This window comes from Lissotriton vulgaris, chromosome 6, assembly GCF_964263255.1.
Source record: "Lissotriton vulgaris chromosome 6, aLisVul1.2, whole genome shotgun sequence".
In the NCBI taxonomy this organism is placed as follows: domain Eukaryota; kingdom Metazoa; phylum Chordata; class Amphibia; order Caudata; family Salamandridae; genus Lissotriton; species Lissotriton vulgaris.
This window is the reverse complement of record NC_141694.1, coordinates 760,275,291-760,300,984: the sequence shown is the minus strand read 5'-3', so window position 1 is coordinate 760,300,984 and position 25,694 is coordinate 760,275,291. Positions and strand designations below refer to the sequence as shown.

Genomic DNA, 25,694 nt, shown 5'->3' with positions numbered 1-25,694 from the left:
TGCTAGCCTTCACCTTGTTGGACAGCCGGTAGGTTTTTGACTTTACTGGTGGGCTGTCCCCTGTGTCCACATCATGGGTACACAGGTGAGTCCTTCCCGGGACAATGGGGAACAACGTAGAGTACTGCTCCAGTATCTGGCGGCAGTCCTCCCGCTGTTCAGGAGTTAGGGATGGGGAGAGAATCACTCCCTCCACCGACCCATCCTTTTCTTGAGACGAGAGCAAGTCTGGGAGAGGTTCGCTTCGGTCAAGCTTCCCCCGGAGACACTACTGCCCCTCCTAGAGTAGGTCATCATGGGCGGATTTTGCAGATTGGCAATCCGCGAATTTGCGGATTTGCGAATTTGCGGATTGCCAAAATCTGCGAATCCTCGCGGATTTTTTTTTTTGTGTGTTCGCACGGGTTTCTGCAAGTTCGCGAGGGTTTTGTACAATTTCGCAAATTGCTAAATTGTACAAAACGCTCGCAAACTTACAGAAACCCGTGCGAACACTGCCTCTTGTGTGTATAAAAGGTCAGAGAAAGATCAGTTCAGCAGATGAAGAGAAAGAAACTCCTGGTCACAGGAACAGCACGGGTATTGCGCTCGTGAAAGTCAAGGATGCAAAGGCCTCTATCCAGCATCACAGCTGATTTTCCACGGTAGATTTGGGAAGAAGGCATCCCTGCCCAGCCTCGACGACGCTCACGATTGTTTTTCGGCTAATGAATGAGTCACTGAATTTGAGCATCAACTAGTTCGAGCGACCATGTGTGTGTTACTATGCAATCGCCCCGAAGGGCGCAGGGGACCCTTGAGTGAGCTGTAGCCAGGCTGTAACTATTTTACAATGGCGCCAGCAAGCTGCCAGCGCCGTTGTAAAATAGTTACAAAGTTAACTTGCACAGGAACCACTTAGATAAAATAAAGCAGCACCTGCTTCGTTTTATCTAGTGGTTCCTGTGCAAGCTAACTTTGTAACTATTTTACAACAGCGCTGGCAGCTTGCTGGCGCCATTGTAAAATAGTTACTGGAGTGGGGGTTCAACTTTTGAACCCGTTACGTCCGCGGATCTTTTTTTGCGGATTTTGCGGGAAATCCGCAAAATTCGCGGATTGCGGATTTCCCAAAAATCCGCAAAATCCGCGGGCGTAACGGATTTACCGCTCACCCCTACCTGGGAGTAGGTTTCCCACCTCAGGGTGGAATAATCCCTCTACCTCTATGACCGTGTCCCGGTCTGTCCCCTCATCCTCCTCCTTCCCTTCTCCATGTGCTTCCACCCAAGCCCTCAAACTGGTCTGTAGTTCCCTTTCTTGGCACCACGCTTAAAGAATACTCCCATTTGTTGACAGAACTCTTTTAGCTGGGCCACAGAATAAGTGTCCAGTTCTTCCAGTGCAAATTCCATTTTGCTAAAGGCAATTCAAGGTCAAGCACACAAAAAAGAATAGAGTTACAAGGGCAACCTGAAGCTACCTCCACCCCACCACCAGGAATAAATTTGGAAAAAGCAAAAGTAAAAATTAGGAAGTCCGCCAGGAGAAAACTCCAGGTGTAGGTTAGTGGATTACACTTAGTTACTGCAGAGTAGTCGCAACCACAGTTTTCATCCCACCGCTAGACACCAATATGTTGGACCTGGAGTTGTCAGGTCACCTAGAGTAGCCTGGCCTAGGGTAAGACAACCAATTATCAGAGGCACATGTGTAAAGATTGCATACCACCCAGCAGTAACTCAAAGCAATTCCACTCAAAAATGACACTACACCAATGTTTTGGAAAAATATGGATTGATTTATAAAAATAGGTTTGTTTCACTTTGTCTCCTTTACACCAGTATTTCTCCTTATTCGTTTTCACTTTGAATATCCTGTTCACCCGTAACTAATATGAAGGCTTTACACTTTTCCCTGCCAGAAGGTACTTTTAGCGATACTTAGACAGTTCCTACTACCCCCAGATCACTGTTCTGTGTCCGCTCTCCTATGAACCTGAAAGCAAAAGGATTATTTCATCACATCAATTACCAACTTCCAGGACTCAGCATTGGGAGCGAACGGGTTACATGTGGAAGTCTTAAGGGCATATGGTCTGAATTTCCCCTCACAATTAGACCTTTCGGGAGGAACCGCTCCTCAGTCCCTCTTGGCGGTGAAACTCTGAATTTAAGTCTTCACCCCACACACTCCTTACTTTTCAAGTTGGGCCCACTAGACAAAAGTCTCGGATCGCCGAGGGGAAAGGGAGACCACAACAGAAGTCTCAGCCTGTATCTTCTTGCTGCTCGATCCGCCTCTCCCGCCCGACCAGCCACTCGCTGTCAGCGCTGGCGCGGGGTGATATGACACAGAATGAAGGAAGCTGCTGCTTGCTCACCCGCCCGACCAGTCACTCGATACCAGAGCTGGGGCGGGGCGAAGGGGCCACACAGGCTGACGAGAGCCAATACTCGCCTCACGCCCGTTTCCTCTTCCCCAGCTGACTCCGCCTCTCACGGACAATCGGCCCATCCAGGCATGCGCGAGAGTGTAGTGGCTCTACACCCGAGCCCGCTCAGCTCCGACGGCTCTCCTTCCTCCGCTCCGCCCACTCCAGGACCGGCGGCCACTGTACCAGATTTGCGCCGTTCAGGGGAATGCCTTCCTCATGCAAAGCCACTGTCTACCTCACGCTGGCCCAGGGAAGGAGGAGATCGCTTCCTCCCCTCGTCCGCACTACCTGCGATCACTGCCCCGACCACACGGACCCTGTCTTCCCCTCTTGGTGAGCCGCTATTCACAGCCAACAGTCTGACACCACAGGTATGAGGAGGGATTCCGTTTGGGTATGTCGCAGGGGGGAATCAAAGGCAACTACGTCCTCAGTTCATTTAAGGAGCCAATCGAGGGGGTCACAATAAACGATCCCTCAGCCTTAACCCTTCCTTCTTCTTGGCAAAACACTGCCAGAGTCTCACTGAGGACTTCCCTACTGGACAATGGACTGTGCTCCTCAGCAATTCAGTCACCCTCAACCACTCATAACCATTACTTCTAGGCTAGGGGTTGGTCAGGCGCCCAGGGTCTCCAGGAATCCCACGAAGCGGGGTCAAGTCAGTAACAACAAGGGTGGAAAGGTTGGTGAATCAATAGGGAAGCGTCCCTAATCTGGGAGGTCAACCCTTTGGTTATCCTATCCCCACCTTATGCTACAGCCTGTCCTCCAGCTGACTCTCTCTGGCAAGACAAAATGGCTGCACTGCAGCTGACCTTATATTGGCTGGCCTCAGAAGGTCCAGAAGGGACCAGAAGGTTCTGGAAGGCCCCTATTCTAGTCTATGGGTCCTACTCAGGGGTTGACCGTTATGGCAGTTAATGGCGACCATTTTGTGGGTCCCATCTTTTCCAGTCAGAAAAGGCACCTAGGCCTTGGGTGAAAAACTATGAGGGCAAAAGAGCATCTAACCCCTAGGCCAACACCGTAAAACTAGTGGACACAAAAAGATTAAAAAGGTATGAGGGGCAAAAAGGGGACAAAAATAAATAATGAATAGGAGGGACTACCCAAAGGCAGACAGGTCTAACAACGTTTATTCAAATTGAATGCAACCAGCACAAGAATGTCTTTGTAGAAGGCCTTATCACATGTGGTCAGTACTATAATCTATATAGAAGTAAATAATATTATAATTGTTATTATTCAAACAACAATTGTTATAATGAGCTAACAAAAATACATATGAAAGTATAAGAAGGACAAACAATGAATTCTGACACACACTACAAAGTCCAAAAACTAGAAGTAAAAGAGAAAGTGTTCTACAGCTTGGGTGTGTTCTACAAAAGTAGAAGATCCAGGATTATAACACCTTAGTCGATCAATATTGTCTCATTGAGGATGATACACGGATGATACATGGATTGAGGTTCTGGAGTATCACAGTGACTGAAACATTTTCAACAACATTGTCCTGTCTTCTTTGTAAGAATTAGAAAATATTTATAAAAAATTATTGAAAATAGTAACGCATATGCATATATATAAATTAATGTTAAGAATATAAAAATCGTACATATTTATTATTTAATTATAAACTGTTTTATAATTAAATTGACTAAATATAATTAAATATTAAATATGTACTATTTTCATATTTGATTAACACCAATTTATATTTATAATTGTTTTAAACAATTTTAAAGAATGTAATTTATTTGAACATTGTTTCCTAAGGATTTTTTTAAGTCCATACTGCCACTAATTTCTACGAGAGAGGGTTACAGTTAGGCCTAGGAAAAGTTAGCGGAGTTCCATGTAACCAAAAAACTCTGTCGCACTACGCAGAGTTCTGCAAGCAGCATAGTGCATTAGGTCGCACTGTTCGCACGTTTTTTTTACCACAGGGTGTTTGTCCCGTGCTTGAAAATCAGCACGAATGGCATCATGACTAGCACAAGAGGGTGCTGCTATTTTCGGCTGCTCGAGTAATTGTTCTACTCAAGCGGCAGCTTCCTTAACCCGACAGAAAATTTCTCTATGCGAGCTTTAGCGGCTATTGGCGACCTCCCGCATTGAGAAATCTCGCCGGGAAGTGGTCTGGGGTAAGATTTTCCTCGCTCAAACTCAGCAACTTAACGTTAAAGAGCGGAATGCAGAGTGGGAAAAACGCTGCAAACTGCACGAGCGGAGCGGAATTTCATGCCCAGGCCTAGTTACAGTACCACTGGTTGGGCATGTGTAGTGCTGGACTCACTACAAAAGCATAAGTTACTATATAAGGCTACTTTCAACATAATAAAAGTAGCAAACTTTCTCAAAAGTGTAAACCTACACAAAAGTGTAAGTTACCTTGGTGAATCAGGCACACAATGCAGTGATGGGGAGCAAGAATAAATAAATATATAATTTCCATGTAGAATTATTACACAACACTCAACCTGAAAGAGCAAGAAACAGGGAAAAAGTAGAAGGCAATGGTAAAGGAATTTCAATCATCTTAATGCAGTGTTTCTATCCAATCCGAACTATTTCGGAAAAAAAGAAGATAGAGAAATATATTGGATTGGGTAAGTTTAGACATAGAGTAGATTGCATGAGTTGTAATTAACTCCACCCCCACAATAAATAATCCTTTTGGCAGTTAATATCATTAAAAGGGATTTTTGTTTACAATCTAAGGGGCGGATTCATCAAGGTTTTACATCGCACTTGAGCCGCGCAATGGGGCACGAGAGCAACCCAAAACCTAAGTGATATTTATCAAGCCACACAAGGCCGCTTTGTGTGGCCCTGCATGGCTAGATAAATCTAGAGTATTGCAAGGCAGCGCAAATCACTGCCTTGCATTACTTCACGGCAGGGAGGCATTCCTTGGGTGGAGGGTGGATGTTCCCACTTAGCCACCCATAGTTTTCATTGTATTTCCGAATTGACCATTAGTGCTAGCCCTGGGAATGCATCAAAAAGCTACTCCTCCCCAGGTGAAGCGTAACAACGGGAATTATCTTTATTTCTCCTTGTTTTTTCCTCTTTCTTTGTGTGCTGCATGCAACACACATAAAAAGAGGAACATGCCTCTCATTATTTTTGTGCAAGAAGGGTGCTACTTCCTGCAGAAAAGCATTCCTGCCTACAATTCATAAACCCATGCAACATGAAGCAAGGGTGCCTGCTTTGATGCTAAACAGCCAAAAGTACACCAGCTTTAGGAAATGACAGGAATGTGTTGTATAATGGTAAATACTGTGGAATCCTGCCCTTGCCCTTTCACACAGCGCAGAGCAGCAAGGTGGCTTGCTGCATTGCGCTGCATGAAAGAATGGTAAACCCGCCCCTAACTCTGAGACAATTAGCTCTACAAATGTATTTAGCTACTATGTTAATGCCATGACTTTCGAAGATGTGATTGCATCTTTTACCATCAGAACGAGCATTTGACTATTAGAACCTCTCAAGATGGACAGCAATGATTATAAGGGATTCAAATGTGGTTTTATAATAGGAACACAGAAAAGAGTTCAGTGAAAACAGAGAGAGCAATATAATTGAGAGTGTGTTTGAATTCCAGCAATCTGCTTTTGGTGCACAATAACTGTTTTCAAACGTATATGGATTGATTGGACATACATAGAAAAAGAAATAGCTTGATATTCAGGCAACTGAATAAGTTTGTGAACCATCATCTGATTATCACCAACAATATGCAGTCAATAGTCTGGCATGGCACGTTGGTAAACACCAGGCATAAGAACTAGCAAAAAAGAGAGACAGAACCAGTTATTCTTTTCCAAACTCCAGGACAAGGAAGTAAATTCTGGGTAAAGGTTGTAGATGTGTATCTTGTACTGGATGATCTTTGTCTATTTACTTAGAGTGCTTAGGGCATTACGCACAGTGTTTTAAATGTGATCTGATGTCAAACTGCGAAGTCAATGAAACCTCTAGAAGGGTAGACCTATGTGATCCCTGGGTATTAAATAGAGGAAGAATCCTTGCTGGTGATCTTTGCTCAAGTTAATATTTGCTTAGGAGTATTTTTGATGCTACCAGTTTAAAATCTGTCCTTTAGTATAGGTGATAGGAACAAGGCTTGCTGAGGCTTTAACTCAATTTCTGTTTTGTCTGTATTGAATTTAAGGTGATTGATGGTCATCCATTTTTTTACAAAGATGAATCAAGGAGAAAGCATTGAAGGTATATAGTCTCTAATGTTTTGGACCTTAAACCTGTTCTGCATGTCCTCTGTGTAGGTAAAACATGTAAAACTAAAGGATATTCAAGAAAAGAGAGGAAATAGTTGAGCTCAATCAAATGCCAGTGGTGTGGGAGTAGGTGTACTGAGACATCAATCTCAGTTTGCCAGGAATACGGCTATCTAACTAAAGACCTGATCATTAATACTCATGCTCTGGAGGGAGCCTGGTCTATACGATTGGGTGATGGACTGTTTTAAATGTAGTTGAGAGGTTTTACAGGTCTGTGAAGCTGCTCCATTAGAATCACCATGTGTTTACAGTTAAATAACTTGAGTTTAGTGGATGCTAGATGAGATTCAGTCTCTCTTCAGGGTCAAAAGCTAGTCTTTGCAACGAAAAGGATGTTATTTATTCAAGAAATTCCTGCATTTGAATGGAGGATGCTTTTTTGTCAGTTTCAAAAGAAAACATCAATTTGCTATTGATCTGTAATTCAAAAGATTGTTGATGTCAAAACCTAATGAGACTTTAATAGGCTTTAGATTCAATACAATCCTTTATTCACTTTGTCATGTAGTCTGAGTGTTAGGCATTTACTAAGTGACTCCTTTTCACTTTGGGAGTCTCATTATAGCTAGACCTTTCTGAATGTCCCATTATCAAATTGGCATTGTCATTTTCCAGTCTAGGCTCTACTGGCAGGGCACTCTTTTCTCTCCCTGCCCTTCTGCAGATGAATCAAGTTGTTGTGAAGGCCCACTGGGTTGACACACATAGCTTGCTCAAAGTTTAAGCAACAAGATCTGAGTGCCAACACTTTCAATAACAAGTCAGTGGACCTTTCCTGAAATTTGTAAACTGTCTATTGAGGTGTGTAGCATCAGGTACAATTTTGAAGTGGAAATGCTCAGAGATAGACAACTCAGCACTCACGCTTCTGCCTTTCCAATGCCACCACTCTGAACCAGTGAGCGGCTAGTATAAGCCAATGAGGTAAGATGTTTAGGTATATGCCTTTTGTCATGTACAGAGTTTGGTGACCTACTGCAATTAACCACACCTTTTTCATCTCCAGACATGTTTCAAATAGAGTCACAGTCACTGAGCATAAAATATTATATCTTTGATTCTGCGTGGAAGGGCAACTCCCATCTTCTTTTGTGTGTTTCGTTTGGAAAAGCAAAGCTAGATTCACAGGATCTCTTAGAGGTGTTCTACATAGGCTTTCCCCTCTTCCTTACATGGGCACTACCATAGTTAATGTCTCAGAATAAAAAGTGATACTCTCGTAGGATAAGATCGACCTCATTGGATCTAAGAATCAATCATTTTCAATCTAGATTATTTTCAGGTGATTGTGGCTCTTCCTCGCCCAAGGTTTATTTATTCATACTCAGATGTTGCCATTTGTGCCTTAAGTCCTGAATTCCGCTCTATTCACAGTCAGGTGCACAGTGTGTCTAATAGGTAAAACATGGGTGCCCTTTCTGGCATAGGGACAACTGTAGCTCTCTAACCATCTTGTGTATTAAAAAAAAAAATAACACATAGGTATGTTAATACATATGAGGATTTGTATCAGTCATCTTCATCCGTCTATTCAACTATCATTCACTTTTTGCTTCTGTTCACCACAGCATAAAGTGTTGGGTGAGCCCACATCAACCACTGGCTTTCTTGCACTGTGAATGTTGACATTTTCTCTAGTCATATGTACATGTTCCTGTAAAAGGAAGTGCATTTCAATGTCAATGCTGTTTGGACAATACTTTAGTTCAGTAATGCATTTACTTTCTATTCTTTATCCTTTTTATGTGGAGCTTAGACAGTATTTATGCTGTCAGGATGATCTGTTGTATGTAATTTGTGGGGTTTGACTACTCTCTTTGCTTTGGATTTGTCTAATCGGTTGTCTTGTGAAAATCCGTGCTTGCTATTGGGTGATCTGGCTTCCTGATGCCTCCTTTTTCCAAGTTGTTCACTCCCTGTAGTATTGCTCCAGGACTTGTAGGGTTCCGCTTTTTTTATAGTACTTACTGTCAAGACTTTAAAAAAAATTCTGAACAGCTCTTCAGAGCTCTTCACGTTTGTGTGTTTCCCTTAGTCAGCGTGGCGCTCGCTTCACAGCCACCTCACTTCATCTTAAACCATGGTGGATACTTTGAGAGGCTGCGCACCCTTCATTTTTACTGCACATGCCCTTGTTACATTTTAATTATAATCAGCGTGACTGCCGCCGTGCTTCTTCTTTAAGTATGGCGGCCACAAGCCTTTCCATTGTTCTGCACAGTGCGGCTGGGCGGCTCATTTAATTTCATAGCTAAACACTCAGTCTAGATCACTGCCACAACACATAGTGTCCTTGTGGTTCTTGCCCTTCAGAGTAAACTATGGGCTGTATTACAGAGAGCGCCCCGGGAGCGAGAGGGTGTTTGCCCACCCCTGTGACAGTTTGGTATTACAAAAGGGGCCACAGACGCTTGTGAGGCCCCTTTTGTAATACTGATAGCACTGGCGCGCATAAAAGCGCCAGTGCTGTCTGCAGGGGACGTTCACTCATTTGCATGGGGGCGTGCCCCATGCAAATGGAGGAATCCCTGCTCTGTGCTGTATTACAGACTTGGGCGCAGAGGCAAAGAAGCTCTCAGGAGGCACACTGACAGTGTGGCAACTAAAAGGTGGCGCACTGTCAGTTCACCCACTGAAAGCAACCCTTCTGGAGAGGGGAAAGTGAGTCTTATGGATGCCACCTGCACTGTGAAAAAACAGAGCAGCTTTTAAAGCAGCTGTTCCGTTTTTCACTGGAATGCATGGCCTCCAGAGCAGCATGAGTTTGTGGCTTCCCTGGGGGCGGCGAATTCCACGTAAAAGGGTGCACTTTCATTGTTTGCGCCTGACGCTCCTGTTTTAAGGTGTGCCAGGAGCAAACAGGGACATTTGGTAATGGAGACCTGAGTTATATTCTCAGTTTGAACATGTGACTACATTGTGTAGTTCTAGGAAGATCACTTTTTTCCTTCTATTGTCCTAACTTGGTAATGCCGAGGATGTCTAGCAATATACTGAATGTAGTCTACATAACAAACTGCCATTCCATTTAGCCTCGAAGCGCTTCAATACTATGCTGTTTACAGCGCTGAGCTGTACAAAACTCAGAACTCACTGCATCCTTCTGCCAGGGATCTAGAAGTGTCTTAGATGAATAGAACACTTTACTCCACATGCGTTTACAACGTGTTCCATCACCCCGCATTTTTTACTCCGCTAAATCCTTTATAACGCAGGGCTTTACAGTGCAATCCATTACACCGCATTACCCATTACAACGCAATTGACTATTCTAACTCTACCGGAGCGTTGCTTTGGGGAATTTGTTGCAGTGGTTTGCGGTGTAAAGCCTTGCATTGTAAAAGATTTTGCGAAGTAAAAAATCCAGGATAATGGCATGCGTTGTAATGCATTAGTCGTAAAGGAAGTTTACCATCTTAGAGTACATCTCCACTGTTGATTGACCAGCGTACTTGTGATTGTTTGTACCGGGCTAAAAAAACAAGGCAGTGTACACCTGCTTTCATAGAATTTATTACTTGGCAGGTAACAGGACTATTCTTCGAATCTTCGCTCCTGAAGGTTTGTGTTTTAGTTTCTATGCTACTCCCAGCCTGGAAGGTTTGTGCGTGTAGCTCCTTTTAGAGCGGGTCGACTTTTGTTAAACAAGTTTCACAAGTACCATATTCACGTTCTCCATTCTTTTAAGCAACTAGAGGAAATTTATTTGGTTCTGTTGAATGCATACAAAAACATGGCCTTAGCAAGTTAAAAAGGGCGTTTTTTATAAAGAGCCTCTAAATTAAGAGAGATTGAAGGAAAACAGCACAGTACTTCAAGTTCAAAGACTAGCGACTGGTTTCCGGATTATGCAGTTTTGACCAGTGGTGGCTCCTCTACTAAGGCGGAGGAGCGTCGCCCACTGGTCACTGGTCAGTGCAAAAAAAAGAAAATGATAATAACAAGAGTTATTATCATGGGCTTTTTCTCTGCAGGTCTCGGAACCAGGTCAGGCTATTGGAATTCTATAACGCATATTAGCAAGCCCATTATCGCAGTTTTTGCGGCAGTTTCCTGCCGCTAAAACGGCGATCATTTTAACGAGGTTCTTGCTAATATGCCCTCTAGAGTTCTATGTGGCAACCCTAAAATTTTCCACAGTCCACTTGAATTCCCCAGGCATAACCCCTCCCCCCTTGTCCGCTTTCCGCTTTCACAAGGTACTATCGTTAGTGTCGCGGGAGCCGGAGAATGGACGTAATTTAGGTGGAAGATGTCCTATATATCACAGTCCCTATGTTGTTGTAACTTTTTGGTTCTATGGGTTTGTGCTTCTGCCCCCATTGATTCTGTATTTGCAAGTGTCGTATGGTGTCTTAATAAACTGCAGTCTGCGGGGCATCTTCATTCATGGTGCACCAGATACCTCCCAGGTTTTGTTGGCACCTCTCCTTGGGTGCTGAGGTCTCAGGAGGCCAAAGAATAGGTCATCTGTCCAGGTTTTTTTTCTTTGTGCTTTGATACTTGTAGACCTGAATTTCTAAGGAGTCTGGGACTCGGAACCCCAGAATGCAAGCCAAAAAATGCTGATTTGGAGCAATTTTCCTCCAGGCTTCGCCTTTGGACACACATCGCGTTTCAAACCCATATCCCTTAAGCCCATTGTAATGATGGAAAAACGAAACTAATGGTCCACGGATTAGAAAATGCTGTCTGCTATATTGTCAACACTGACTGGAGGTGTCACACGTCACATGGTGCAATTTGGCAGTTGCTCGTGTGAGGCCCAGGGTGATTATGCTTTGCCAGGCTGCATCTTATCGGTATCCGATAACCTATGTTTTTTCGCCTACACGTTTCTTTTCAGGATTTTTAGTTGATTCAATATTTGTGTTATTCTTTTACATTGCCTCATGATTCAGAGGCAAGCATAGTGCCATTCAGGGACATAAAAGTGGCTATCATTAGTGAACTAGATAGCTAAAAAAAGAGTGTCCCATGTTCGCAAATTGGGGCAGCTTTCAGCACTGTATAAGTGGTTTGCAAGGTATGGAAAAATGCTAAGCAGACCATAAAATAGGCTCAAAAACAGGAAAATGTTCTACCCTGGTGCCATTCCATTATTGACCCGCTTTGAAACTGCACCTCAGGCAGTGCACACTACAACACTTGAAACTAAAGTGCTGCACACTCTACCACTTCACTCAACCACTTAACTAGGCCAATAAACCATGCACAACACTACTATATGCCAATAGAATATATACCACTCTACTCTACGCCACTATACTTTGTGCCACTTCACTCTACTATAAACAACTCTACGCCACTATACACCAATATACTTACAACACCAAAATCTACAGTTCACCACTGTTCTTTTTCACTCAACTTTAACACTTCACACCACCCTACTTCACTTTATTATGCACCACCCAATAAATACTAAATGCCATTTCACTATTATCCACTCAATTGTATACAACTGCACTCTACACCACTTCACTATAACCTACTACACTCACCACCACTCCACTCCACAGTACACACTACTCTCTAGGCCTCTACACTCCATACCACTATACTCTACATCACTCCACTGTACACCACTGTACTCTACGCTACACTACTCTACTCAAAACCACTAAACTCTACAACACTCCATTCAACACCATATTACTCAAAGCTAATGCACTCTACCCCACTATACCTACACCAACTACTTTGCACCACTACACTTTACACCAACATGCACTACAACATTCCTTTATATCCCACTGCAGCCTATGCCACTATACAACATTTGACATCTACATCATATCACTAATCTGTTAAACAATCTGCTATACACCTCTGGTTTATATACCACTACATACCATGCAACTCTATGCCACTGCACCATATGCTATGTCACTCTATGTCTCTACAAACTACACTGTGCCACTGCAGTCCAAAGCTGCACTCTATACCAACACACTCAACGCCACTTTACTCAAAACTAATATACAGTGTGCCACTACACCTATGCCAACTACTTCGCCTAACTGCACTTTACACCATTATAAAAAAATGCATTCCAACCTATACCACAGCACTCTGCCCCACTACACGCATTATCACTCTATGCCATTACACTATATGCCACTACACTTTTACAAAATGCACTACTTACCATTCTGTTCAACTTTGCACCACAGCACTCTACCTCAGTCCTTTCTATACAACTATACTCTACACCACTCTGCAACACAACACTATACAAACCTGCACTCCAACTCTCTATTCTGTATAACAACACTCTATACCACCACATTCTATATTACTGAACTCAACACCTCTCAGCCCTACTGCACTATACACCACTACACTCTACTCTTCACTACTACACACTACCCTGCACCACCCCTATCTGTACCACTACACTCCACCCCACCACTCTCCACTCCCCACCATTGCACAATATACACCACAACTGCAGTAAAATCTACATCACTATACTCTATACCATAGCACTCTGTACTACTCTACCAAACTACACAAAACCCCAATACACTACACCTCTTTACTTAATGCAAATGCTCTCTAAACAATTACACTCTATGCCAATATACTCTGCACCACTGTACTTTAAGCCACTTAACTCTAAGCCATACTACTACACTATACTACACTACACTATACAACACTACACTCTGCAATACTAAACTCTACAATACAATACTCTATTAAACTGTGCTCCAATACCACTCTAATCCACTATATACCAGTTTACTCTACAGCACTATACTCCACTATCTTCCATTCTTTTTCTTTTTGGCAGTAAGAATCCTATTTTTCTGTCAAAAAACTGAAAAGAGTTTCTATGTAGCGATGTCTGCTAGGAAGTGCCTGTACTTTTCTATCAAAATTTTAAGCAATGGTTAGTTTTATACTTAAAAATGAAATTGCAAAAATATGTCTACCACGTTTAAGTAATGATGGGATTTTGTTTCTTTTTTTGTGGCATATTCTGCAATAAAAAATGAAAAATAATTTAACCATTGCACCAGTTTGCCAAGACCAGACCTATTGACTTTACCAATGCTAGTGCTGTTGAGGTTTATCAGAAAGGTGCTTTGCTTATTATCCTATTATGAATTGCATCATATTGCATTCTTTCATTTGCAAATATTCTATGCTTCCTTCTTGTGGAAGACTTGGAACATACTTCATCATTCTAGTGCACAGAACTGAATATCACCAAGATCATTTTGCTTTAAAATTTATTGGCGTTTGTATTCAAAATCATTCTGCTTTGTCTAACCTGCATAGTGCAGAGCCACCTAGGAGTCTTCGTGGTAGATTTTCAGACATTTCGAACTGGGTTAGTGTCACAAAATTGATGCTAACTAGCACAAAATGTTTTTGGGGAATTTGCTTTCCAGCGCAAAACTTGTTATGCGCTGGAAGGCACCCAAAAAGTAGCGCAAAACAGCGGGAAGCACTGGTTTGCATTACGTAGCGCCAAGGGGATGGTACATGGATGTTTCCATGCAACCACCCATTCCTTTTGATGCAAAACGCTATCTACAAAGAATTGTAGACAGGGTTTTGCGCCAAAAGTTAATGCCACTTCAAAGGAGGTGCTAACAGCACACATACAAGGTGGGAAAAGCTTTTAAACTTGTCTAGGCATGGTATTTTGTACAAGAATACGGTACCCTTCCTGTACAAAACCTATGCTAGACTCACGCATATGCCGCTATGGTGTGTGCATTGTGCTCAGCAGCTGAAATCAGAGCCAGCACTAGGGAGAGGGGAGTAGAGAGCCATATCTCTGAAGATATGGAGCTCTCCTGATCGCACTCTGCCAGGCATCACAGCGCAGCCTCTTTGGGTGCTGCACTGCATTGCGTTTATTTTTTTTAATTTTGTCCCTTCTTGATTTCGCTTCTCAAGTATTTTAATTGAAACGAAAAACTTTCACCAAATAACCAATCCGTCCTTTCTTTTTCAGCTTCAGATATGCAAAACGGAATAGCAGCCCATTCGTCGCAGTGCATGTATGGAGTTTCTGGTCAATACTCGTCGCCAGACGCTGTAGATTCCCATGGGCAGCCTGGAGAACGCAGAGAGATGGTATCTTCCCTGCCATCAATCAATACGGTCTTCATAGGAGCTGCAGCAGGAGGCACATGAAATGGGCGTGGGTCCCACTTCATGATCCCACTCAACGGTTCCTGGGTACTCTGTACCAAGACTACTCAAAAATAACTTTAAGAATAGGTAATGGACAGGTTTCTTAAATGATCTAACATTGCCTACCGGAGGACATTTTAATATATGACATCAGAACGTGTTGCCAGTGAAGCAATGGTAGCCACAAGGTCGGCCATTCATAGGCGGGATGGGTGGTCGCCGTGCCAAATTATGTGGCGCGCCAAATACAAGAAAAGGAACGAAAATGAAAACATGAAAATGATTCAAAAAATTTGGGGAGATGATCGCTTGTTTTCGCTACAGGACCGTTTTCTATCATCTTGCAGAGGCTCCATCCTAGGATGGCATAAATGAATATTAATGTGTTGCTGAAAAAATCAGGTGGAATCTGATTAGGAGATACAGCAGAAAGAAAACGGATTCCTTCGAGAATTGTTTAAATAATTTTAATTTATTAAAGAAACTTTATTGTTGCCAGAGCTTTTTGCATCTGTATTCTTTTGTTTTGTACAAATAAAATATAGTATGTATTTAATAAGTTCATACCACTCTATATTTATTGACTGTTGTCGTGCTCATTTCTCAGTGGCAGAATGTCACTGTTTCATATTCTATTTTCTAAGGAAATAATTACAAGATTAACACTTTCCTCTTTAAATCAGTGAAGACGACATAATTGATACACTCAGTTATTGATGGTACTGTATGCAAATATATAACGGTAAGAAAGTGAGTTGTTACTTGCAAAGGATGCAAGTTTTTCTCAAGATATATGTGTGCAACCTTCCAACAACAATCGTTATGTGTGCAATCTTCCCTTTAGAGGGAAACCAGGGGGCTTATTTACAAGCCCTTTGCGCTGCTGGTACGCGTCACTCTTAATATGAGGAAAATGGCGCAAGAGGCTTGTAAATAAACCCACAAGTACCTCGTGGTGGCACTTCTTTCTCTCATGGTAATGAAGTAGAGCAGTCCAAGGCCTACTCAGGGGGGTAGGTGGTGTGGGCTAGTACTCCAACGTGCTGGTACGAAACCAAACAACACAATAAGTTATCGTCCAGATAGTGCTTGATTACACACACACTGCTGAATGCTATGCAAAAATGTATACATATCTGCAAATAGACAGATGGAAATACCTAAGGTGAAACCTTCAGGACAGTTCACAGCCCAAGCAAAGTCCTGAACCCTAGTGTCATAATTCCCCCTGCTTATACAGGACACTATATAATGGCTTGCCTTTATCAAAAAGGCAAGCCTACTGGATTTTCCAGAGTATCACCACACTAATAACAGACAAAAACAGCTAACATCAAAAAATATGAAATGCCACTAAAAATGCAACACCGCTGTAAATGGTTCTACCATTTGTTGACACGTTTATCTTTCAATTCACGCAAGAGTATTTTTCTACTCTCAGCATGCTGCTCCCGCAGTTTACAAACCAACCATCATGATTCCCACTCCAAAGCCCATGTGTAAAGCTACAAGGTCTCAGAATGCTTCGAAAACTGTAGACATTTCTTCTGAGAGCATCTATGTCACCATGGAGACTTAGGGCAACCTTTGCAGGGCATATTCTGGGGGCTAATGCAGTTTAGCCCCCATACAATCTACTAAACCATTGGTTTTGCTCCTGCTTTTCCTTGGGCACCACAATAACCAATATACAAACTTTCTGGAGCGCAGCAGGGTACTCTGGGAGCTCCTTTCCTTGGAATAGTAAATATTTGATTAGCATCTTTTCACTGTGAGCAAACTCCGGGGCATCTTAGCAAGAACCTCGGTAAAATTATCGCCTGCTTAGCGGCAGGAAACTGCTGCTAAAAACGGCGATAATGGGCTTGCTAATATGCATTATACAATTCCAATAGAAGCCCAGGTTAGATGTGCAGCATATCTAACCTGGGCTTCTATTGGAATTCTATAACGCATGTTAGCAAGCCTAATATCGCAATTTTAGCTGCAGTTTCCTGCCGCAAAAAATGGAGTAAATATTTGATTAGCATCTTTTCACTGTGAGCAAACTCCGGGGCATCTTAGCAAGAACCTCAGTAAAATTATCGCCTGCTTAGCGGCAGGAAACTGCTGCTAAAAACGGCGATAATGGGCTTGCTAATATGCATTATACAATTCCAATAGAAGCCCAGGTTAGATGTGCAGCATATCTAACCTGGGCTTCTATTGGAATTCTATAACGCATGTTAGCAAGCCTAATATCGCAATTTTAGCTGCAGTTTCCTGCCGCAAAAAATGGAGTAAATATTTGATTAGCATCTTTTCACTGTGAGCAAACTCCGGGGCATCTTAGCAAGAACCTCGGTAAAATTATCGCCTGCTTAGCGGCAGGAAACTGCTGCTAAAAACGGCGATAATGGGCTTGCTAATATGCATTATACAATTCCAATAGAAGCCCAGGTTAGATGTGCAGCATATCTAACCTGGGCTTCTATTGGAATTCTATAACGCATGTTAGCAAGCCTAATATCGCAATTTTAGCTGCAGTTTCCTGCCGCAAAAAATGGAGATAATTTTAACGAAGTTCTTGCTAATATGCCCCTGCTTTTTTTAATCAAAAGCGTACTGACACTGCATTTCTTTTCAGGGGAATGTTCCTAGTTTTTTATTTTAAACAGGTGCCACTGTCTCACCTGGTGTACCCACATCTGATATTCATTGGGGGCCATGAAGTGGGAGATCCAAAGCCCCAGTGGCCCCAGGTAGCTCCCCATCCATGGGATACCTCTCCTGGGTGATGCATGGGAAAAGGCTCCTTCACCTGCCCTCCCAACTTTTTGGATGCAAGAGTGTGTGGGCGCAGGCTGTTCTGTATTTTCCCGCCTTGGGGAGGAAACATGGTGCTAGGTGTGACTGCCTTCCTCTCAAGCACTTTTACAGGGAGCAGGAGGTGATCCCAGTCTAATCCCTACTTCGGTCCTGGGGAAATGGATTCACCGGACCGTCCTTGTTGCGTTGGTCCCTCAGAAATCAGATACTCGGGCCAAGGATTGCTCAGGGGATGGAGCCTACTCATGTTCCCTCCCCATTAAATGGTAAGTGGTGTATGCATCGTGATGCAAATACATCCCCAATGGAGGCACTCCGTTATAGTTCAAACAATGATTCATGAAACGTTGGTATCCGGTTAAAGGTATTTAATCATGCAGTTCATGCAACTTAGTCCATTGATATTGAAGTCATATCAACAATTGTAACATTGAGAAGATTCAATGACAGTCATAAGAGGTGAACGCCTCCGATGCATTTCGGGCAGATAGCCCTTTATCAAGGAGCGCTGAAAGGGAGGACAAAATGCCGTGAGAACAGTGTTCTAAATGACAGGATGACCGTAAGTTGTTAAAGTGCCGATCAATGGTGTGGGTTTAAAAAAATACGGGCTAGTGATGAAGGTGAATGGAACGGGTAGCGTCAGCGCGTGACGAAGGGTCGGGAAAGTGAGGAAATGAGGTCGCGGTATAATCTGCACAAGCGGTGTGGAGAAAAGACTTACTTCATAACGTGGGTAGTTAGTCTCACTACTCCTGAGTAAAGTGAGCTGGACGCCTAGGTTGTGCGCGATCGCGGGAAAGTAAAAAAGCAAACGGGTGAAAAAGAAAGTGGATAACGGACTAAGGGTGTAACAGGGGAAGGTAGAGGTGTATCAAAGCGGCCATCTTGGAAAGGTGCAGGAAGGTAAAAGAGCAAGAGAGAGCAATGCATTAGGTGGAAAACAGTAAAGTACATGATATATCACAAAATGATGACAACTTAGAGATAACAACTGAATTTGATACGGTCATTGAGACCATGTGGCTTAAGGGTTTGAAGACGATATATCCATTCCAGTTCTCTCTGGAGGAGGAATTTGCGTGTGTCAATGCCTTCTGTTTTGGTAACAGTTTCTAAGACGATGTATTGAAGTTGGGCAATGGTATGTCTGGCTTCAGCAAAGTGCATAGCGATGTTTGACTTGTCATATTTCAAACGTATGTTCGACTTGTGCTCGTTGAGACGAGTTTTTATTTTCCGTTCGGTCTTGCCGATGTACAATTTACCACATGGACATTTTAGGGCATAAATGAGATTCGAGGTATCACATGAGGCATTAACTTGGAGTCTGATGGGATGACCTTTCATAGGATGTCTGATAATGTTCCCTTTGATGATGGAATTGCAATGGCTGCAATTCAAACATGGTTGGGTGCCCTTGTATTGTGTGGGTTTTGTGGTGAGTTTAGAAAGGATTTCTTGAATGTTCTTACTCCTAGAATATGCAAATAAGGGTGGTTGTATGAAACTGTCCCGAAAGTCTGGGTCCATTTGAAGGATGGGCCAATGTTTAAGAATAATTTTCTTGTACATGGCGCTTGATGTGGAAAATTTGGAAACAAGGACAATCCGATGGTCATCTTTTTTGGGTTTTTTGGTAAGACTTTCTTGTCTTGAAATTTTGGTCACACGAGTTTGTGCCTCGATGAGGGTAGATTCTGGATATCCTCGATTAAGGAAACGTGTGTGCATTTCTTTGATGCGAATGTCAGCGGTATGTTCATCTGACACTATGCGTTTGACGCGTAGCATCTGTGAAAATGGCATGTATTTTTTGAGAGACCCCTGATGGAAGCTAGAAAAGTGGAGTGTATTGTTGCGGTCGGTTGGTTTCCTGTAAAGGTCAGTGCTGAAGCCTTGAGGTGTGAGAGTTACTTTGACATCAAGAAAAGAAATTTCTCTGTCGCTAATTTGCCATGATAGTTGGATGCGATCATCCTTGGTGTTGAGTTCCAGTAGAGCATCATTCAGTGATTCTTTGGAATTGGTCCAAACAAAAAAGAGGTCATCAATGTATCGAACATACATTCTAATGTTGTCTTGAAAGGTCGAGTTGGCATATATGTATAATTTTTCAAAGTTCTCCATATAAATGTTAGCGTATGTGGGAGCAGCGCAGTTTCCCATCGCCATTCCGGATAACTGTAAGTACCATTTATTGTCGGTTTGGAAGTAACTATGGTAAAGTGTGAACACCATCAGTTCCATGATGAAGGATTGTAGGTTAGGATCAATATTGCTACTGAGAAGGGCTGCTTCAATGGCCTCTATGCCCCCTTGGTGGGGTATTGAGGTGTACAATGAGTTGACGTCTGCTGTACATAGGATGCATGACTCCCAATCTTGAATTTGAATTTTAGAAAGCTTGAGGAGGAATTCTGTGGTATCTTTGACATGACTAGTGGATTTTGTGACAAACTGCTGGAGGTACTTGTCAATGAATTTTCCTGTAGGCTCATGTATTGATCCTCTAGTCGATACAATCGGTCTAAAGGGGGGGTTGTGCAGGTCTTTGTGAATTTTAGGGCTCATGTGGATGGTTGGAGTCCTGGGAAACTCAAACAAGAGGAAGTTCTTAGTACGATCTTCTATGGTACCATTACGATGTGCTCGAACTACTATTTCCTGCAAAATGTTCATAAATTCCCATGTGGGATTGATGTCAAGTTGCGTGTAGATAGAGGTATCCTGTATATGTTCTTGGAGTCGCTGTGTGTACATAGAGGTGTCGAGGATGACTAAAGCGCCACCTTTATCAGCTTTGATACATTTGATTTCTGTATTGTTTGCCAGGGATTTAAGGGTGTCTCGGTCTTTGATGGTTAGGTTTTGGTGTTTGACTTTCTTGGTGAAGTTCATTTGAGACAGATCATTGCGAACAAGGTTCTCAAATAGATCAATACTTTTGTGGCTACAAGGTGCTTGAAATGTGCTGGTGGGCCGCAGGCCATGTAATTCGTCAATTTTGGATGCGGTAGTCGGTGGCATGACATTGTCAAAAAAGTGACGAAGTCTAAGCTTCCTGGTGAACTTGAATGTACTGACCTCAAGTTCTAATAGATTGGTTGGTGTCACAGGGATGAATGATGTGCCCTTCTCGAGCAGGTCAATTTGATGTTGCGGGATGTCAGCTTTAGAGATGTTGATAACGAGACATTCTTTTTGCCTTTGGGGTCCTTCTTGACTACTGTGCTTCGTGTGTTCGGAGGGGTGATGTCCTTTTCATTTTTTCTGGCTCCTCCTGAGTCTTCGGTTGGTGTTGGACCTGATTCTAAAAAAGGAACCGCAGTGGATGTGGCAGTGGATGAGTGAGCTTGTTCATCACTAGGTAGGGTGGTTATAGGTTTGCGCGGAGGTCGGGATGAAGAGTTACTTTCTGAAGATGAAGTGTCAGTTTGGGTGTTTGGAGGTTTGTTACGGCGTCTTTGGGCATAGATGTCAGCCCATGAGTATACCTCGTCAAGTTTATAATCGAGTGTATCTCTCCGGAATTTCCTTAATTTGCGTTCGTTAATTTCTTTGTGGTGTTTATCAAGGATGTTTTGAGTTTCCTCCAGAGTTTTGGTAAGATCTTCAGGGGTGAGCATGTTTTTTAATTCATTGTCGACTTCTTTAATTTCATGTTCTAGTTCCTTCAATATTCCAGAGAGCTCTTCTACAATTAAAAGAATCAGGTCTAGACTACACTTGTTGCGGATCCCATCCCATTTGTCTTTGAAAGATTTGGACTTCTTGCATAAAGATGGTCTTAAAGAAATCCGTAGGCCGCGTGGGATTCTGAGAGCTCGATGGTATTTGAGCAATGTGCTCGCATGGAGCTTCTGGTTGATGTGTCTTTTCGATAGGTACAGTAATTGTTTGATGCATTGCTCTTTGTTGCGTGCAGTTGAAGTGGGGCTGATGTCTTCCTCAATCAGCGAGTAAATACGGTTACGTTCTTCATCGTCATATGCCAGAGTGTGTGCTCTGGCTAGGGTGCTTTTACTTATTTCATCAAATTGCATTTTGATGCGTGCTCCCACCGTGTGGCGGAAATGTGATCACAATGAAATGGGTTTGGAGGGGCACAGCGGGTTGAAATGATGAGATTGTACTCAAGATTTAGGAGAAAGTAAAATAGATTTGTGTGCACTCGTGGGTCGTGCTTCCGTCAAAGCACGGTAATTAAATGGTAAGTGGTGTATGCATCGTGATGCAAATACATCCCCAATGGAGGCACTCCGTTATAGTTCAAACAATGATTCATGAAACGTTGGTATCCGGTTAAAGGTATTTAATCATGCAGTTCATGCAACTTAGTCCATTGATATTGAAGTCATATCAACAATTGTAACATTGAGAAGATTCAATGACAGTCATAAGAGGTGAACGCCTCCGATGCATTTCGGGCAGATAGCCCTTTATCAAGGAGCGCTGAAAGGGAGGACAAAATGCCGTGAGAACAGTGTTCTAAATGACAGGATGACCGTAAGTTGTTAAAGTGCCGATCAATGTTGTGGGTTTAAAAAAATACGGGCTAGTGATGAAGGTGAATGGAACGGGTAGCGTCAGCGCGTGACGAAGGGTCGGGAAAGTGAGGAAATGAGGTCGCGGTATAATCTGCACAAGCGGTGCGGAGAAAAGACTTACTTCATAACGTGGGTAGTTAGTCTCACTACTCCTGAGTAAAGTGAGCTGGACGCCTAGGTTGTGCGCGATCGCGGGAAAGTAAAAAAGCACACGGGTGAAAAAGAAAGTGGATAACGGACTAAGGGTGTAACAGGGGAGGGTAGAGGTGTATCAAAGCGGCCATCTTGGAAAGGTGCGGGAAGGTAAAAGAGCAAGAGAGAGCAATGCATTAGGTGGAAAACAGTAAAGTACATGATATATCACAAAATGATGACAACTTAGAGATAACAACTGAATTCGATACGGTCATTGAGACCATGTGGCTTAAGGGTTTGAAGACGATATATCCCTTCCAGTTCTCTCTAGATGACCATCGGATTGTCCTTGTTTCCAAATTTTCCACATCAAGCACCATGTACAAGAAAATTATTCTTAAACATTGGCCCATCCTTCAAATGGACCCAGACTTTCGGGACAGTTTCATACAACCACCCTTATTTGCATATTCTAGGAGTAAGAACATTCAAGAAATCCTTTCTAAACCCACCACCAAACCCACACAATACAAGGGCACCCAACCATGTTTGAATTGCAGCCATTGCAATTCCATCATCAAAGGGAACATTATCAGACATCCTATGAAAGGTCATCCCATCTGAATCCAAGTTAATGCCTCATGTGATACCTCGAATCTCATTTATGCCCTAAAATGTCCATGTGGTAAATTGTACATCGGCAAGACCGAACGGAAAATAAAAACTCATCTCAACGAGCACAAGTCGAACATACGTTTGAAATATGACAAGTCAAACATCGCTATGCACTTTGCTGAAGCCAGACATACCATTGCCCAACTTCAATACATCGTCTTAGAAACTGTTACCAAAACAGAAGGCATTGACACACGCAAATTCCTCCTCCAGAGAGAACTGGAATGGATATATCGTCTTCAAACCCTTAAGCCACATTGTCTCAATGACCGTATCGAATTCAGTTGTTATCTCTAAGTTGTCATCATTTTGTGATATATCATGTACTTTACTGTTTTCCACCTAATGCATTGCTCTCTCTTGCTCTTTTACCTTCCCGCACCTTTCCAAGATGGCCGCTTTGATACACCTCTACCCTCCCCTGTTACACCCTTAGTCCGTTATCCACTTTCTTTTTCACCCGTTTGCTTTTTTACTTTCCCGCGATCGCGCACAACCTAGGCGTCCAGCTCACTTTACTCAGGAGTAGTGAGACTAACTACCCACGTTATGAAGTAAGTCTTTTCTCCGCACTGCTTGTGCAGATTATACCGCGACCTCATTTCCTCACTTTCCCGACCCTTCGTCACGCGCTGACGCTACCCGTTCCATTCACCTTCATCACTAGCCCGTATTTTTTTAATCCCACACCATTGATCAGCACTTTAACAACTTACGGTCACCCTGTCATTTAGAACACTGTTCTCACGGCATTTTGTCCTCCCTTTCAGCGCTGCTTGATAAAGGGCTATCTGCCCGAAATGCATCGGAGGCGTTCACCTCTTATGACTGTCATTGAATCTTCTCAATGTTACAATTGTTGATATGACTTCAATATCAATGGACTAAGTTGCATGAACTGCATGATTAAATACCTTTAACCGGATACCAACGTTTCATGAATCATTGTTTGAACTATAACGGAGTGCCTCCATTGGGGATGTATTTGCATCACGATGCATACACCACTTACCATTTAATTACCGTGCTTTGACGGAAGCACGACCCACGAGTGCACACGAATCTATTTTACTTTCTCCTAAATCTTGAGTACAATCTCATCATTTCAACCCGCTGTGCCCCTCCAAACCCATTTCATTGTGATCACATTTCCGCCACACGGTGGGAGCACGCATCAAAATGCAATTTGATGAAATAAGTAAAAGCACCCAAGCCAGAGCACACACTCTGGCATATGACGATGAAGAACGTAACCGTATTTACTCGCTGATTGAGGAAGACATCAGCCCCACTTCAACTGCACGCAACAAAGAGCAATGCATCAAACAATTACTGTACCTATCGAAAAGACACATCAACCAGAAGCTCCATGCGAGCACATTGCTCAAATACCATCGAGCTCTCAGAATCCCACGCGGCCTACGGATTTCTTTAAGACCATCTTTATGCAAGAATTCCAAATCTTTCAAAGACAAATGGGATGGGATCCTCAACAAGTGTAGTCTAGACCTGATTCTTTTAATTGTAGAAGAGCTCTCTGGAATATTGAAGGAACTAGAACATGAAATTAAAGAAGTCGATGATGAATTAAAAAACATGCTCACCCCTGAAGATCTTACCAAAACTCTGGAGGAAACTCAAAACATCCTTGATAAACACCACAAAGAAATTAACGAACGCAAATTAAGGAAATTCCGGAGAGATACACTCGATTATAAACTTGACGAGGTATACTCATGGGCTGACATCTATGCCCAAAGACGCCGTAACAAACCTCCAAACACCCAAACTGACACTTCATCTTCAGAAAGTGACTCTTCATCCCGACCTCCGCGCAAACCTATAACCACCCTACCTAGTGATGAACAAGCTCACTCATCCACTGCCACATCCACTGCGGTTCCTTTTTTAGAATCAGGTCCAACACCAACCGAAGACTCAGGAGGAGCCAGAACAAAAGAAAAGGACATCACCCCTCCGAACACACGAAGCACAGTAGTCAAGAAGGACCCCAAAGGCAAAAAGAATGTCTCGTGATCAACATCTCTAAAGCTGACATCCCGCAACATCAAATTGACCTGCTCGAGAAGGGCACATCATTCATCCCTGTGACACCAACCAATCTATTAGAACTTGAGGTCAGTACATTCAAGTTCACCAGGAAGCTTAGACTTCGTCACTTTTTTGACAATGTCATGCCACCGACTACCGCATCCAAAATTGACGAATTACATGGCCTGCGGCCCACCAGCACATTTCAAGCACCTTGTAGACACAAAAGTATTGATCTATTTGAGAACCTTGTTCGCAATGATCTGTCTCAAATGAACTTCACCAAGAAAGTCAAACACCAAAACCTAACCATCAAAGACCGAGACACCCTTAAATCCCTGGCAAACAATACAGATATCAAATGTATCAAAGCTGATAAAGGTGGCGCTTTAGTCATCCTCAACACCTCTATGTACACACAGTGACTCCAAGAACATATACAGGATACCTCTATCTACACGCAACTTGACATCAATCCCACACGGGAATTTATGAACATTTTGCAGGAAATAGTAGTTCGAGCACATCGTAACGGTACCATAGAAGATCGTACTAAGAACTTCCTCTTGTTTGAGTTTCCCAGGAGTC

At 42.9% G+C, this 25,694-nt stretch overlaps 1 protein-coding gene across 1 annotated transcript in view; it reads left to right on the top strand.

Moving 5' to 3' along the window:
• RFX6 (regulatory factor X6) overlaps positions 1-15,450 on the top strand; it is a 465,451-nt gene extending 450,001 nt beyond the window's left edge. The window contains exon 19 of the mRNA XM_086925262.1: positions 14,705-15,450. Within this exon, the coding sequence (XP_086781388.1) occupies positions 14,705-14,886 (182 nt within the window). The 3' untranslated portion in view covers positions 14,887-15,450. The remainder of the gene's footprint in view (positions 1-14,704) is intronic.
• Positions 15,451-25,694: the final 10,244 nt, after the last annotated feature.